Source organism: Barbatula barbatula (genome assembly GCF_947034865.1).
Source record: "Barbatula barbatula genome assembly, chromosome: 19".
Classification (NCBI taxonomy): Eukaryota; Metazoa; Chordata; class Actinopteri; order Cypriniformes; family Nemacheilidae; genus Barbatula; species Barbatula barbatula.
Window position 1 is genome coordinate 20,442,375 of NC_136782.1, and position 18,035 is coordinate 20,460,409.

The following is an 18,035-nucleotide window of genomic DNA, read 5'->3' on the forward strand; positions in this document are numbered from 1 at the left end:
AACCTTACACGTGCCATCTCAAATGATCTTCTCCGTTTGATCACTTTATGCAAATGCGAGCCGAAATGCATTTTTAATGATGAGTGATGAGGCGCGGGTCTCCATGTGGCACACACTCGCAGCATCACTGCACCAGATGCCCGACAGCAGGGGTCAGACAATCACACACACCGAGAGAAGCCGATCGCTGCACATTTACTCTAAAGAAAACCCTGAAATGACCGAGCAGTGATGGATCTGCCCGCGTGAGAGCAGTGCGGGTGGATGGGATGTATGGACGGGGTCAGATGCCCTTGGCATTGAGTGAACATCCTGCGGTGACATTCGTAACGCATGCAAAACGCCTGATGGATGTCTAGCCCGGGTGATGCTGAAGCGGCTCAGAATAAAACACGACGAATAGCTTCAATACGAGAAGACCTGTGACATTAACAGAGCGCGTAAAAGCGCAAAAGCCACATGTGGCGCGCGCAGTTCATGTCTGTGCGCACAAATAAACAAACGCAATTACGACTCAATGAACATTTGGCGTCCGGCACGTGTCTCCCGTGATGCCGCAGTCACGCGCATCGGCTCTTATCGTTTTACCTTTAACGCCGAACACAAAACAAACGCGTCGCGCGTTACGCGCACTCACCTGTCATGATTGCGCACGGTCTCGTGTCCGCGTGGATTGAATGAAGGTGGCGTGGAACATCACGGGTCCGCGTTCAGACGCGACGCTCAGCGCGCCCTCGCGGATGAAGGAAGCGGGAGCGAGCGAGCGCGGTACCCATGGAGACGCGAAAGCAGATCCCAGCACGCACTTGTTGGAATGGTTCTGATTGGTGAAGCACAAGATCAAGTGCATGTTTGAGACATCTTATTATTTCTATTGCTAATGATGTTTAATCATTAATCATAACAATGTAGGCTAATAATCACTATTATTCTTATCTTTTAGATTCTTAATAATGCACATTTTCTGGACATCTTGTTCACAGGACTGAGAGAGATGCATGGTAGTGTCTTACTCGAAAAAACAAATAAAAAGATTCAAGTTCTGTAAAGATATATTTGCAATGAAAATATGTCTGAACTTCTACCCTAATACTGTATAAAAAGAACCAAAATAAAAATGGAAATCAAAAACACAGATACACACAAATAGCCGTGCATCACGTATATTCAATTAAATAATACATGACATTAAAAGCGTTATCTAACATTATAACGTGTCGAAGACGTTTTCGTTTAAGATCAATCTTAAGGCGACCTCTGTTGGGACAAGACGGCATGCAGAACACATCAAGTCACCTTAGAAAAATCCACTTGTGTGTCCACGTTTACTCTTTTTATTGTAGCTTGTAAATATAAACCATTAACACAGATGAAAACGAGAATGCGATTGGTAAAAAAATAGTCTGGTAAAATTAAACGCCCTAAGAAACTCGATTGCAGAATGATGCATGTATCTCACAGGTCAACGGAAATGGGTTTTTTTCATCATTTTACATCTTTGAAAGGATACAGAAGTGTCAAACAATCCCTCTAAATATACACAACAGAAACAAGCAATTTCCAGAAGGGATTTCTTACAGGTGTAAAAGTCTTACGGTGTGCAAACTGGACTATTTACATTTAGCATGTGAAACCCTCCCTCTTTGCACATTAGAGTTGATGATGTGAAATGTCACGCCCCTTCACTTTCACACAGAAAAAGGAAGAATTAAATCAGAATCAATATATTTAGTTGTGGAAATGTGACCGCTGTCTGACCAGTCGTTCTTTTTCCAAAAAGCATTCAACCTGTAGAAAGCACCATCACATGTATTCAGATGAACTCAGATGTGAACGTCCGGTTCTTTCGCGTGTACGGCTCTCGTTCTCCACAGGAGACAGCGTGTCCTGTATCCTTCTGGTTCTATGTGCATCCGACGGACCAAATTAAAAGACGCAAATTCAGTTCCCAAAGCGTCCACGACCACGATGGCCACCCCTGCTCCACCCTCCCCGATGGAACGGCGGCTCAAACCTCTCCGGCTCCCTTTCTGGTCCATGATCTCTCCGGTGATTCCAGTTTGGTTCCTCGTCCCACCGATCTTCTGGTCTAGGTCCCCTGGGCGGCCCGCGAGGAGGGAATCCTTCTCGGGGAGGGGGGAAATCATTTACTGGAGGGGTCACCGTGGGCATCCGGAATCTCCCATACATGGGGTTGGGGCCTCGGGGAGGCATCATCTGAGGGGGCACGTTTGGAGGCAACATGTTGGGACGGGGCATGTCATTGGGGAAGGGGGGCATGAATGGTGGGCGGGGTCCCACTAGGGGATGTGGCAGTAGGGGTCCGTGGCCCAGAAGGCTCTTGGTAGGACTCAGCGGTGGACCTCCCGTCAGGTCCGTGTGAGCTATAGGGCCCTCGAGTGTGTTTTGTGAAGGGTATTCCATTGGGTTTTCTGATGTTGGGGAAAAGACAAAACAATGTTAGATACAAAAGAGTTTAAATGGCATCAAACATATCTAAGCTGACCAGCTTTACCTGTGATGGTGGAAGGGGGACCGGCGGGGTTCATGCGGCCCCCAGGAGGGAAACCTGTGTTTGTAAACAAATCAAACACATTTGTAATAAAACATCAGCGTACGGTTCAAGCCTGACCGGTCCTGACCCTAACAACAGGAATAATAGTAAACCTAGCAAAACTACACGAGGAGGAGAGGTCTATTGTACCTGCAGGCATCTTTGCAGGGTTGAATCCTGGAGGTGGGAACGCTAGAAGAGAAGCTCCTGTGATCATGGCAGGAGGAGGTAAACTCAAGTTAGGAGGAAGTCCCGGTGGGATGTTCCCAGAGGGAACATGCTGAACTGAGGGACTCTACGATACAGAGAGAAATGGGAGCAATGATGTTACTAAACTAAACATTTTCAAGATGAACAAAGACATGAAAGGCTTGAAAGATTGTTATCATTATAGCAGGGGAAGCAAAGTGCATTTCTGCTTCTACTTTATCAGAAAAAAATCACTTATACACAAATATAGCAAATTTAGCACATATTTAGATAAAAACATTTCAATTGCACCTTAAAATGAATACAAACAGACTTCAAACCGAGGTTGCAGATAAGCTGAAGACACTTTATTTTAAAGCATTAACCTTTATTTCATTTGCTCTGGATATTTAACGTTCTGCATAAAACCTGCTCCTTAATGCTGTTGATAGTTGCCGAGAAGCACTCGGGTAGTCAGCAAAGATCTAGATTTACATTTACGCATTGGGCAGACGCTTTTATCCGAAGCGATTTACATTGCGTTGTACTACACATTGTATCTTGAGTATGTGCAATCCCCTGGGATCGAACCCATGACCTTGGCGTTGCTAGCGCATGGTCAAATTCATTTGGTTAATTTACCGATATCGCAAAAACAGGCCGGTGTGTATCAAACAAATGAGTGAATATGGGTAGACTTTCCAAACAGAATCCCTCTCTCTCCAAAAGAAATACATTCAGATTATTACACTATAATACTGTGTGTAGATACCCAGTTGCTAATATGCCATTGTACTGCCTATAATAATCCATTTTGGAAAAATGAATGTGACAAATGCATGAATGAATATCGACGTAGACTTAGTATCCAAGCAGTGATGCTACTGACCTGGAAAACTTCAAAACTTCAGGATAAATCATGTAACTTTGTAAGAAACCCACTAAAATTGTCATTTTGGCTAGAATATGGTCTGTGACATGAGAGGCACAAAGGGAGAACCAAACGTTTAAGCAGAAAAACTCATTTTCCAGGAATGAAAAACAATAGCAGCTATTTTAAAGTAATACAGTGTCTATGTTTTAATCAAAGACCCAACGTGTCAACATAAATCACATTGTAGTTTACTTACGCATGAAAGCTAGTTTGATGCGATTCACGTATGACAAGTTGTGTCAATACGTCCTGTGAGATACGTGAAAAAGTATTGAATAAAGTTGACATATTAAGTGTGCTTGCAGCATTTACTTACAAATGCGCAAAACATACGATTAGATGTTTGTGGGGCACTAAAGCTGTAAAATCTATTGCAAATGAAACACTTATTGTACATAAACCCGACATGTCTTGAACCGCACCCAGCCTTTCAAACGTAGGCTACAGATTAATGTTACACCCCTTTATTATAACACATGGGGTGGTAACAGAGATCAAATCAAACGTGTGTTTGTGTTTTTGAGCGGCAGAATGCGCCGTTTAGATTTCAGTTCAGATGCAATAAAAGATTTAATCCTCCTGTTTTGTGTAATGTTGCAAGGGTTTATTCTCTGGGGTTAAATTGACCCCGAAAATGTTTTAATGTACGATTATTAATGAATACCTGTTATTTGCTTTTTTTACTCACACCTTACCTACCTAATATTATAGAAAATTAACATTTTAGGACTTAACTAAAGACATCATTTTATTTGTACGTTTGAGCTCTCTGAATCGAGTTCCTGCGGGAGTCACAAGAAGCTGTTGATTCTAATAGATGCTTCAAATGCAAGAAAGCATGTGTAAAGAATATAAGAAATAACTAAAAACATAATCATTGTGGTTATTATCATAGCAATGTATTTTCAAGGATTAAAAATGATCTTAGGATACTTTTCATGCACTGGGGACAATTTGAGGGAGGGTAAGAGGGCATTATATTATCATATTACACACAAAGGTTGGACCCAGGCACATGAGCCAAGACCCCGATACTCACACATGTAAAAACGATGGTGTAGAATGACGCCATCTAGTGGCAGATGTTCATTATGACCGGGGCCAGTTGCCAAAAACAGCCTCTGGATGTGCTGGTCAGAAAACCAAGTACTTTTGAGTTTAGTCGAATACACTCAGGAATCACGTGTATACAGAATTACATAGATACAACCTTAAATAGATACAATGAAGAAGAAAGGTGTGATTTCCTTTTGCAATTTATGCAAGATGTGAATTCTTATTGATCACATGTGTCTATTAAAAATGTTTCTCACGATAATGCAATAGGCTGAAGAAGTATTTGGACAGTTAACAAAACCTTAAATTCCTTAATGTCTTTTCGTAAGACATCCAATAAGACATAATCCGATTGCCCATAATGTTTTGCCTGAAATGTGTCTTGTGTTGCAATTTGTATTCAGTATTTTATCCGTGTTATGACATTCAAACATGTTTTAATTCAAACATGTAGATTCAAAAACTCCATTTAGTATTTATTCATTCCCAGCATCTGCGTGTCTGAACAGGTTTTAGAAAACAAATGGATGCGCCCCGTACAGACGAGTAAATAAAACTGAATAAGTGTTTCACAACTTCAGGAGGCAGTTGTTGCAGTTGTCACCAGTGAATATATGACATTGGTATCTTTGGAGCTTGTATATGGGTTCAGTGGTTGTACCGATGTGATCCCGCAGCAAACAGCCAGATGCAGATTAAAATCATTTATTTCTGATGAAACGTCAGTTTCTGTCAAGTGAGGAAAAGCAAATCTAAGTGTGTCGGTCGTCTCTTTTTCCGTAGCACTTAAAGGACACGTGTTGCATGTGCAGAGACCCCGAAGCAGGTTTATGATGTCACTGACCGCCCAGTTTCTCTGAGTAGCGGAGATCTTACACCATCAGGTTAACAAGGATTAAACAGCTAGGCTAGAGATAATGGGCATTATGTAATGTAATGTTAACAAAATGTAATGTGCTTATGGGTAACTCTAATTTGCATTTAAAAAGAGAGAGGGAAAGAGATGGCATTTCTATCACGTTACTCGTGCTTGATTTCATTCCTGTTAAACTCACAAAGAGAATGCAGGTTTGTGATAAACAATTCACTATAGGATCATATGCAGAGACTTAACACATATCTTGATCAAATAGGATTCCCACTGACTGTGTATTTCCTACGCTCGGCTTAAAGTGTGTCCGGGAAAAGCCGCTCCAGCCAAACGATTCGGCCGCAGCTTTGACCTGAGAGGATCAGGAACTACAATGGCCATTCAGAAACGGCCAGATCGTCCTTTCTCCTGAGACATTTGAGCCGTATAACTATTCTATTAAGTGCTGGATTGTTAAAAGCGCCCTAAATAACAGTGGCAAACAGCCTAATTATTACAACAGGCTTTATATACAAATATTAAAGTAATGTTTCATTCTTTAGTACAGATTGTCTATAACAGAAGATACTTGCAATGCAAGTCCTGAGGATCCATTAGTAAAATGTGCTTTCTAACGCAATAGTTTACCCCAAAATGAAATTCTTTCATTTATTCCCCCTCATGTCACTCCCAACATGGTTGACTTTTTTCCTGCTGCAGGACACAAAACATTCACTTGTATGAACATAAAACCACAGAGACGTTTCTCCAAATATATCCAGATGTTGAGCGACACGAGATTGACTAAATGATGACATCAATATTTTATTTGGGTGAACTACGCCTTTAAACAACAATATATTAATTATACAAAATAACATATTAATTGATATCAATGATTTGAATTCTTATAAATGCATCTAAAGACTGAATCTTTTACAAATAAATGGGGAAAGACTGCACTAAATCTCCATAAAGCCATGCATGTACTGAACTTTCTATGCTTATCATTCTCATTTTGTATTGGTTTATTCTTTTCTGTACTGTATCACAGTAACGTGCTGTAACTTGATGACAGACCAGCAGCAAAAGCGTGCATGGGAATCCCATTCTCTCCAAAACAGTAATGTGTAACTTTGCACTGATAAAACCAATTCAAACTCCATTCACTTTCACTATAGCCATAGCGTAGAAGGGGAAACACTGACAGCTTTTTGTTTTGCATTTCGACTGTCGTCTTTGTGAACATTAACAGGGGACCCAGGGGGTTGTTTACCATTTTGGGGGCCCTAGGCCTGAGGCTCCCCACACTTACTACATACTAAGATTTTCCTTTGAATTGGAAAACATATTGAGCATATGGAATTAGTGATACATGAATATAAATAGCTATATTTATTTCATTTGAAATGCACACAACATTGTTTACAGTTTAGTATAAGAATAAACCTAATATATGATGTGTGCGCTTCGTGATTGTGTATCTGTGCCAGGGGTGGCACCTATACTCCAAAAACTGCAGGGAAAGTTTTGAGAAAGTAATAAAATCTGATCTATCAATAATAATTGAAATAGCAGAGGGTACAACAAATGCAAACACAAATCAGGTAAATATGACTGAAATTCATTTTATTAGCCTGAAGATTTTAGTGCTTGCTAGACTATGGTGAACTCACATTGTACTTAAATTAAATTGATGGAAATATATAAGAATACCATTTTTGTAAGACCCCTAAAAAACAAGCTGGATGCTGTGATCTTACTAACTAAAGACTGGCTTAAACAGGCAATTACAACAATTGCATTAGTCCAAATGAGCTATTCGCCAGTTTGTTATTCACATTATAAGGAGCCAGGGTCTAAATATCATATACTTTTTTTGCTGTCCAACAACAGCAAATAATGTTACGGATAACTGGAGAAATCCACCAAAGCGTCTGAGAATAACTGCATGATGCACAAGTTGCTACGTACATTGCCAGCCGAATGTTTAACAATACTATATTATTTAGTTAGGTGACACTTCACAACACGATGGTATTTTAACTAATGCACTGAACATGAACAAACAGTTAACAATTTAAAAGCATTTCGAGTTCATTTCAGCACCACAAACTAACACGAATAACTACGTCATTAACAAAGACTAATAAATGCTGTAAAACTAAATTCCTCATTGTTTATGTTAGTTAATCCATTTTCTAATATTAACAAACAAAACCTCTCCGTAAACATTACTGATAACTTTTTCCAATTATGAACAGTAATAAATTCAACATTAGGTTCTTTGTATACCGTTTCGTGATTGTTTTCTAATTCAAAATGTGTTCAAACATGTCAACCAACATTCATTTAGAAGAAAGAAACGTAACTCACTAAATAAACCATTAAACAGAGTAGCAGTGCTTATGTTTGAGATATTTGTGCATACTGTACACCGTTTCACATGATGCTTATATGAGCATTCCTAACACAAAGTACGGTGTTAAGAAGGCATTAAAAAGATGCTGCAGTTCTACGAACAGGGACAAATGTATGGCTTTAATTATGGGTTGGAAACATAAATTAAGTAAATGTGACCTTAGCGGGGGATTTTAAAGACTTAGTGCTGGAATTTGTATTCCAAACAGCCTGTATTTGCAACACGTCGTGGTTTTCATATGCTTATGTAGATACAGTCTGATATTTTTCATTTGCCTTCTTTAGTCCAAATTATTCCATACTAAACAGGTCCAATTATTATCTTTTACAAAGTCTTTGAGGTGTAGTGATAGTTTTTCATGCTTACGTTTTATTCTTCACATTTAACAATGTTATTGCAGCAACCAGTGTTTGTTTTTGGAAACCCGAACAAAGTGTGACTGTACAAAAGCACATTGTCGTTCTTGAATAGATAAAGAAAATAACTCTCTTTGAAATGATCTGATCTTTGCAGAGCTTTATTATGCTCAGCATGAAATTGAAGAAGTCAAAACATAAAACTACCCCTTTAAAATTTTACTTTAGGACGCTAGAGTGCCGTTACTTTTAAGTCTAAACTTCACGGTTAGGGTAGAAAGTCAAAAACGAAAATGTCATCTTACCAAATCTCTGGTTCCCTCGAAGAGAGTAGAATTTTTCAGCTGCCCGACCAAAATGATCCCAGCAGATTCTCACTGCATTTCCAACAGGTACGATCACCATTTGGGGATATTCAAAAGACTCAATCCACAGCAACGCAAGGTCGACCAGGAGGTGGTTCACCATCCCAACCGCTTGATCCGCTTGAACTTTGTCACCAATTATTTCGACAACAAGGAGCTGCACTTTGCGTTTTAGACACGTCTCTGAGAAGATCCAACGGACCGATCAATTAAACCATAAATTGACACTCCGCAACATGTGTTTTGCTTTGATGGCTTGAAAAATTAAGGCAAAATTTCACGAAAACGACTGAAACGTGAAAATTCACACTGGTACTTAGCTTTGCCCAAGTCTAGGTCTCTGAATGTCATCAATGATGTTCACGCTCTAGATCTTGTACTGAAGTGTCTGCAGACCCAGAACATCAAACACTCACCTTCAACAGTCCATTGGAGAAAAAGGATGATTTTGATCTTTCAGCAGCAGCAGATTAAAAGGGCAGAACCTTATGAAAACTATCTTAGTACATTAGTTATTGCACTTTTAAACTCTCTCTTTGACAAAGTCAACATGAAAAATATGTCAACTTAGGGAAAAGACTATATTTTCCATTATGTGCCAATATTTTATCGGCTTGTTGATGTGCATCACTGTGCACCTCACACAACTCACTCAATGAATCGCTCAGAGTTGCTCATAAATTAACAACCCAGATATTTTCGCCACACTTTTGAAGTTAATATATACATGACTTCGACTGAAACAAATTTATGCAAACGATGGTTTTTGAAAATGTGATTTCATGATACATTAACTAACACCGGATAGAGGAGCTTGTGACAATGTACAGAGAGATGACAATACATAATCGGCGGCGGCCTAGTGTGTCTAACTGCTTTCATGAACACACACACTGGCACACTTATCGTTGAGGACTTGATAGTTTTCTATGTAGGAAACAACAGGTTTTCCTATATTATGAGGACAAGTAATATTGATTAAGCTAACACGCACGCATCGTGTAGCTCTTAGAAATATTATCTGGTTCTTTTATCCTTACACGTCTCTGAAGAAAGCAGTTGAGTAGTTAAGCTTGCATCTCTACAGAAGAGCTTCATAAATGTTGTTTGCAATTCATTTAATAATTTCTGTCAGTTATTAAATACATCAAAATGTATTGAAACTTCACTACCAAGAGCAAGTACAAACATTTTTGATGTATGAAAAGGAATAAAGAACCTTGAACTAATGCTTTAAAGGTTTCCTCACAATGACTGCGCGGTGCAGACGAATACTACTCAACGCACAAATTTTATCCGATGGAGACAACAACCTATGCTTGATTTTCCTGGCGCTTCCTGAACCCACCTGTTCATTTCCTGTTTTCCCAATGTTCTCCAGGAGTGACTGCAACATTAAAATTGGTCATCCACCTTCAACCTTTGAGATGCACGAAAACTGAGATTACTCTTTAAAGTTTCTGCTAAACCTCTGGTGGTTGTGTTTAGTAGTGCGTTATATAGCCCATGTTTGTGAAGTACCTGTTTAAGAGTTATTATTACACCCAGAGATCAGCAGAAAAATGTCGCCAATGCTTCTTCTATAACAACATTTGAATACTGGGCTGAGCCTTAAGCTCCCTGAGCAAACCAGAGCTGTGTTGTTAGACTTTATAAATCTTTATATTAACTTATAACCATCAAATGCACAAGTTGTCATTATTCGGTTACTGTCTACCTCGCAACTTTGAGGGGGTTCAATTTGAAACAGAACTTATAACTGCAAACAGATTATTTTAAGCTAATTGTGCCAGGATGACTATATATTAGCTGTCAGTAAGAACAGGGGTTTTCAAACATAATCATGCCAAGGACGCCCAAATATGATGTACCTTCTTCGACGGACCCCCTTTCTAAAAATGTGTATACATTTTTTGTATGAAGCATTTTAAATGTTGAACATGAAATGAAACCATAGTAATCTTCGGTACAATCATACAACTTTTGCTGTGTTTTTGTTTTTAAAAGATTTTCTGAGGACCCCTTCTGAAGGCCCTCGGCGGTCCCCAGACCGCAGTTTGAAATCCCCTGAGTTAGAAGACTAACAATTATGTCTAAAATGAAATGCATGTAATTACACATAAATATATTTTACTGAGAATACCAAGAATGGCCTCAAATGAAATAAGGCATTCTTCAAACACGGAAGAGAAACAAACACCTTACACCAAGAGGTGATGATTCATTTGACAACGATATTGTTCTGTGATATTTACATCACGCTAAATAAACTGCTTAAAATTGATATTTTTCTATTGATCTCAAGACCTAGGGAAAAAGATGGCCAATGGCTGGACATGTTAATACAAGAAAGTCATAATTAACATAAGCTTATAAGCATCAAAAAAATATTTTGATCTTAAAGAGGAACATGATTCATTTGAAACAAGCAAAATCTGGGCGAAAGTTTACCCATCATAAACTGACACAATGCACATATTTACTAAAAAATCTGTCCTATCGCAGAACAGCGAGACACAAACTGTCATTGAGAATGACTCTACCGAAACAAAGAAAACTAGACAGCCATGACACTACTTTTGTTTTATTTTATACTCTGTGCTTCTTCATTTGCCATTAAACGCTCAATGCAAAAGACAGAAACACAGTTTGCCTCCCACATGTCAAAGACAAAACGAAATAGAAACAGAGAAGTTGAACGAGACATTGAACAGCCCTGAGGAGTTCTGGAGAAAACCCCTCGTGTGTTACCTGTGATACCGTTAGGAGTGAAGCTCCATTTCCCTGTCCTCCTTCAGGTCCTCCTGAGACTGGCACTGCTGGATTGGCCACAGAATTGTTCCACTCTAAGGATGGAAGATCAATTAAAACAGGGATTTGTGATTATTAGTCAAAATAATCAGTTAGGGCTGTGAAAAACATCAGACTTTCACAACACAACAATCATTGCCAAAACACTTCAAGATGATATTACAGTAAAACTACATTTTATCAGTCATTTTTTTTCAGAATTTTATATTTTCCTCTTTTTGTCCTATGAATCAAACTAAAAAAACAAAGTTCTTCACCACTGTAGTTCCTAAGACTAAATAAAGTCTACAACACTTCTTATAAAGTCTACAACACATTTAACTGCAGTTAATCATTACAAACTGTAGCGAGATTCAATGTTAAAATGATTTTCTGTTTGTCCAGTTGTTATGATTTTTCCTCCCCACCATTTTCACTGACCCATTACAGAATGGTCTTGTTTTTGTACATCTTTTTTTATTCTTTATAAAAAAGTGTTGTGAATATGTTTCAGGTTTTTAATTCACCATAACAAGCATATGTCATAAACACACTTGCCAGAAAACAATACAATGCAAAACATTTCTGCTTATTTTATAAAAATGTTCTCAAACAATTCCAAGACACTTCTTTGTAGCCAGCCAGATAATATAAAAAAACATGTTCATAACATTTAATTTATGCAACTGCAGCAATGTTCAGCACATTATACAAAACTTAAATCACAAACACAATGTCAGCAGCATCAAAAGTTTCAGATTTACAGTAAATGCGTTGCACTCACCTGGTTTGAGTGTTTCAACGTCCAACATGCCACCTCCTCGATAACTCTGAATATCGGCAGGTTTCACTTTGTTCCAGGGGATATACGTGACACCCCGCTCCACATCCCAAAACTTCTTAAACTCTGCTTTAACGCCCTTATTCAACGCCCATGCAATCTGATCAAGAACAACAAGTCAAACAATGGCACGCATGCAAAGATTCAATCCTACAATGTTACCGCTTGGACTTGTAACAAAAATCTTGCTTCTTAAGACTATAACCTGTCTTGTGACATATGGGTTTAGCTCAACTATGCTTAGGTTGAGAAAAATAAAACATTTCCCAGAGTGTGAAAAATCATGTTGCCTTTGTAGGGCAGAATTGCACAGCTGCTGTTTGCAGAAGGGAAAGTCACGACTAGAATGCATATCAATGGTCAAAATTCTCCAATACAGAACATTGCTGACAGTAAAAAAAGGTTACCTTAATAGATTTCTGGTTGACTTTAACAGTGCCTCTGTTGAGTTTGTTCAGGGCTGTGTGCGCGTCCTGTCTGTGCACCATGACAATGTAAGCACAACCCCTAGGAGGAATCATCTACAAAACATCCGTAAGTACAAAATGTAACTGATGGACAACAACAAAGTGTGCCAAAGCCAAACACCTCATACATGCTGAGCAAACATCCAGAACTAAATGGAAAAATGTACATCACACATTGATACGTACATTGATAGAATCAACCTGTCCGAATTCCTCCATCAGACTCATGATATCCTGTTTTTGAGTCTTTTTGTCTAGCTGGCCGATCCATAATGTAGTGGTGCAGACTGACAATAAAAAAACAGTAGCAAGAAAATCAGAAACACTTCAATGTGTCATGGACCCATAAATGTGTTGAGGAAAATAAAACACTAGCAAATGCCTCAGAGGGAGCGTGTGCTCACCGCTGAGATGTTCCTTCCTAATAGACGGAAGTCCTTTCTGTCTACGCTCTCTCTCCTTTTCTCTCTCTCTCCTTTCCTCTGAACGTGCTTGCCGCTCTCTGGATCGGGATAGTGTGCCATGATACCTCGACCGACGGGAGCGCGAACCAGACCGCGATCTTCGTGACCGAGACGTTGAACTTCTTTGTGGAGTCCTGGAGCGAGCAGCAGGTCGATTAACCCCATCAGAACACCTATCATGAAGAACCCCAACGCTCATATTGACCCTAAAGACCTACCTTGATCGTGATCTTCTGTGTCTTCTGTCTCGATCATCCGCTGAGTGATCCATCTTCACAGCAGACTCCTGAAACGACAGGACTATTTCAAGTTTTCAATTTAAAGATGCGGTTCCTGTAACCGTCTGCAGTCATAGATGCTAACCTCAGGTAAAGGTGTTGTCTGTAAGCGGCTTTGCACATGTGGCAGCTGGAAATTGGGCAGTACGCTGCTCTCATCCAGTGTGTGTACTGTGTTGTCTGGTATTTGGTTTGGCACCATCGCTGGGAAGCTCTGAGATGCCACCTGCGACTGCACCTGCGACTGGAAACGATTAACGCCACAGTTATGCTTTCAAGAGTTTTTGGCTTTCACATCCTGCAGACACGATAAATGCGCAACAGGCAAATGGAGTTGCTCAAATACCTGGTTAGCTAGGTGGCTTAGAAGGTGGGCCTGCAGGGCTTGCTGTAATTCAAGTGTAAGGTTTCTGAATAACAAAAAAGACATGAATGTCGATCAGTGCTAGAAAGTTAAAATAACATGTAACAGGTCCACAGAAATGAAAGTTTTCTCTTACAACGCAAGAGGAGCAGCAGGGGCGGGTTCAAGGTTTTCCTCCACTGGATCTGGATCATCATCGTAATCAAACCGATCCAGCAAACTCTGAAAACACAGCAAACACAACATTTATAAGACGTCGCAATGATCTAAGGAGATTTGACATGAAGCATCAAACCCGATCTGTGGTACCTTAGCTAGTGATGTCTTCTGTTCGGTGGGCGGGGCAGTGGACTGTGAAAGCCCTGCCCCTCCGCTCTGCTGCAGACTCTGAAGAAGCTGCTGTAATTCCAACACAAATGTCTTATATTACATACGGTTTACTACAATACTGCATTAGCTCCTTATATTGTACATTACATTAAATGCTTAAATGTTTAATAAAATACACAGCTTATTCACAGCTTAAATGTCTAAGAAGTGGCCTTAGATAAAAAACAGCTAAGCCAATTCAGATCATTTCGGAACCAAACTCTTCATATATTATCCAATACAGAGATGGATTTACATTGACAGTTACCTCTAAACCCTGTGTGCCCTGGAGCAACTGGGCAACTGCAGCCAGGGCACCTGGGTTCTGAAGAGTGGGTGGAGCCACAGGGTTCTGTAGAGTGGGCAGGGTCACTGCTGAGGCAGAAGCTGATGCCAGCTGTGGTACTGACATCGGTGTAGCGAGGGAGACTAAAGACATACACGAAGAGTGAAGTCAAACAACACAGATCATTCTGAAAGCAAATCATACATCACAAGAACATGTTGTCCAATAAAAACGACACCAGCATCTTGATTCTTGTATGACCAAATGAAAAGTATAAAAGTTGACTCCAAATGCCTCAGAGAGAATGTGAAATGTGATCAGAAAACATCAAATAAATCCCAGAATGCTCCAAGACAAAAAAAACCATTCAATCAAAATTAAACATTTTTAAATAAAAACAAAATTCAAACATTTTTATTTGAGTATGAGTGTGTTTCCTTACCGCCCTCTGTAGTTCCATTCTCAAAGACAGGAAGCACTGGAGCTGTGGCCATATCCAGCAGCGGCTGAATGACGTCCATTCCAAACACATCGTTCTTTTGCCACAGATTCAGCACACGTAATATCTTGGCCTACAATTCAACACAACACCTCATGAACATCCATCAAAGATATACACATGCATAGAAAGGTCTGATTCTGGGTGTAGAAATGAATACCTTGTCATCTACAGGGCACTCGTACAGGTTCTGGAACGTCACAGAAAAGTTTTTCAAGAATCTTGGACCAAACAAATCTTTGTCTGCGCCAAACTGGTGGCGAGACTGTCTGATGATCGAGTCGACCACATAGAGACCAGCGACCTTCAGATCTGGTTTACACTGAGAATACAAATGAAGCACTTTATACCTATAACAACAGTAAAGAAACGTCATAATGGAGTAAAATAGTATAGTAAATGTTTATTACATACCCTCTTGATGAACTTCTCCACAATTTGAACAGCATGCTTATAAAGCTAATGGAGGAAATGAAATGATAAAAACTAAATCGAGGCAGTTTTTCCAATACGGTTACTCCAAAGATGATCTGATTAACATGCTTGAACAAACAAAAATACTGAGTAACGTTTCATATCCAACAAGGGTTACATTTTTTTTGGATGTTAATCTTTTTGCATTTTAGGATAAGTACTTCTCCAACCTAATATCCATTGTAAGCGTGTTATATGTTGGTCATTTTACCCAGATTAAGATTACTCTCAGATTATTTACTCGAAAACACAATGAGATCTTCTATACTAATTTACCTTGATAGCTTTGATTCCTGCTTTAGTTACAGACATCATTTTGGCTCGAGATATTGGGGGTGCCATGTCCATCATGGACGACATCTATAGAGATAACGGAAAGAGTCGAAATATGAACAGATTGAGCACCCTGAGAAATAACATCATAAACACCAGCCAAATATATCACAACCAAAACTCTTTCGCAACGTTCAACTCTAAAAGGAAATGTGTGTGAGGAGACAAGCCCACAGCTACGACAACATCGGATTGATGCTATACACTGTAGTATAGAAAAAACACAAACACACCCACTAGAAAATATTGTCTTCTCGTAAATCCACAACAAAAATGACAGCAGATCACAGTTTTGCCCTATACATTACACATTAAGAATGACACTATAATATTTAGCACAACCCTTGATGAAATCATATATAAAGTTAAGTCAAGTATCTGAATCAGTAGGTGGCGCCACTGTAATTGCATTTCTAAATCAATTCCTTTGAACTAGGCAGATTAGTGACTAATATCCTTAAAACATTACATATATACTTTATTTTTGACATATACTTTCTGTACGACAGATGTCCACGTGTGTTGTCCACTATTAAGGAGTCAAAGTCTATCGTAATCCATCTTGACAACGCAAACAGGTGGAAGGTCACTAAACAAACTTTATTCACATGTATAACAGCTGACAGCTAAATTCGTTCCCTATATTATGGTTCCCGTTTTCTTAACAAGCTCCAATCGCAGCAATACATCTGATATTTAAACATTAACATCGCGAATACACACAAGACGAGTGTTGTTTTGGAAAGACTTAGCTAGCTAATGCTAACAGGTAAATAACGCGAGAATATCTCACCTCCCCGTTAAAGGCGTTCACCGCATCCATATCCATTGTGTTTAAAAACGTATTATAACTCTGAATTTATTCTTCTGGACCCGAATAAACATGTGAGAAATGAATTATTGCGACTAGGCCGCATGAGATAGACCCTGTACACAACCTCCACTAAGAATCCAAACGGGATGAGCGCCGAACTGCAGCGCCACACACTGGACCGGAAGGGAACTGCAGCGCGAGAGTGAACGTTATTCACATTAAAATATATACAGAGACCAGTGTTTAAATATTTTTATATTTTTAAGTACAGCTCCATCAATCTCAATGTGTTCACCGCATGGGCCTAAAATGCTGGGATAGGCTCGAGCCCTCCCGCCATGAAGGTTCGGTAAATGAATGGATGCGTGTATACATCCATCCATGTATATATCTCTTTTAAATTAACTTATTTTACATTTTCCAAACAAACCTGCGTAACAATAATAAACGATTCAGTTTTTCTTTTATTTTATAAAAGGTCTATTTGTCTTTTGACAGGTCCTTTATTTTGAAGTGTTCGTGCGGCGCTCGCCGATTGGCTCTTCGGGACTGACCGGAACTGTTTTTTGATTTGTATTTTTTATTATTGCTTAAAACAATATACAAATAATAACAAAAATAGACAAGAATAAACAAAAAATCCCAAAGGGGGAATCGTGTAACTTAAACACATTGATAAATTATTAGAATTACATGACACTGAAAAAAGGAAAAGAATTACAAACAGATAATGTTTTTAGGCCCTTTTTGTTCTCAGACAACTTAATTGAAAAGAGGTATTTTTTAAGTTCTTTCAAAAATATGAAAAAATAGTTTTTTTTGTCAATGTTTGTTCCCTTTTTATCTTTAACATGTAAAATGCATTTAATTTTGTTTTAACAAACACATACTATTGTGGTTCTTTCAGGTGTTTATAATACGACATGGCGGCTCAAGGAAAACGGCAGATTTCTGCAGAGTGAGTCAAATAAAGTCTTAACATTTTAACCCGTCCGTCAATCAAATATTAAGTGTTTGTGTGTGTTTTTGTGTCGTCAGTGTGTCTGAGGTCTCTGGTCCTTCAGAGAATCATGTGACTTTTGTGGATGAAGAAGGGACGGTGATTTATTCAGTCCTCTTGTACAGCACTTTGTACTTGATAATAAACTAATGAAAATAATGGTCATGACCCAGCAAACATTTGGATCCAAAATGAAATTTGCACGAAGGATACGTCTATAACGTCAGCCGGCCGTGAATTCCACATCTTTTCGCCCCTGGACGTCCAAATTTGTCATCTTCTGGACGTTTATTATAAGATATGTTGCTGCTTAATTTAAGCATAAATAAG

The 18,035-nt window shown here is 39.1% G+C and overlaps 1 protein-coding gene across 1 annotated transcript; it reads right to left on the bottom strand.

Moving 5' to 3' along the window:
• Positions 1-1,147: 1,147 nt before the first annotated feature.
• On the bottom strand, positions 1,148-16,888 carry scaf4b (SR-related CTD-associated factor 4b). The gene is made up of 19 exons (XM_079481764.1): positions 16,685-16,888; positions 15,835-15,918; positions 15,499-15,543; positions 15,245-15,406; positions 15,028-15,157; positions 14,568-14,728; positions 14,240-14,329; positions 14,067-14,152; positions 13,913-13,976; positions 13,652-13,810; positions 13,507-13,574; positions 13,229-13,422; positions 13,011-13,111; positions 12,765-12,878; positions 12,301-12,457; positions 11,478-11,572; positions 2,705-2,849; positions 2,516-2,569; positions 1,148-2,432 (listed from the first exon to the last, which is right to left on the bottom strand). Exons 1-19 carry the CDS (start codon positions 16,718-16,720, stop codon positions 1,942-1,944), a joined length of 2,436 nt encoding a protein of 811 aa, XP_079337890.1. The 5' UTR covers positions 16,721-16,888; the 3' UTR covers positions 1,148-1,941.
• Between the last annotated feature and the right edge of the window lie 1,147 nt (positions 16,889-18,035).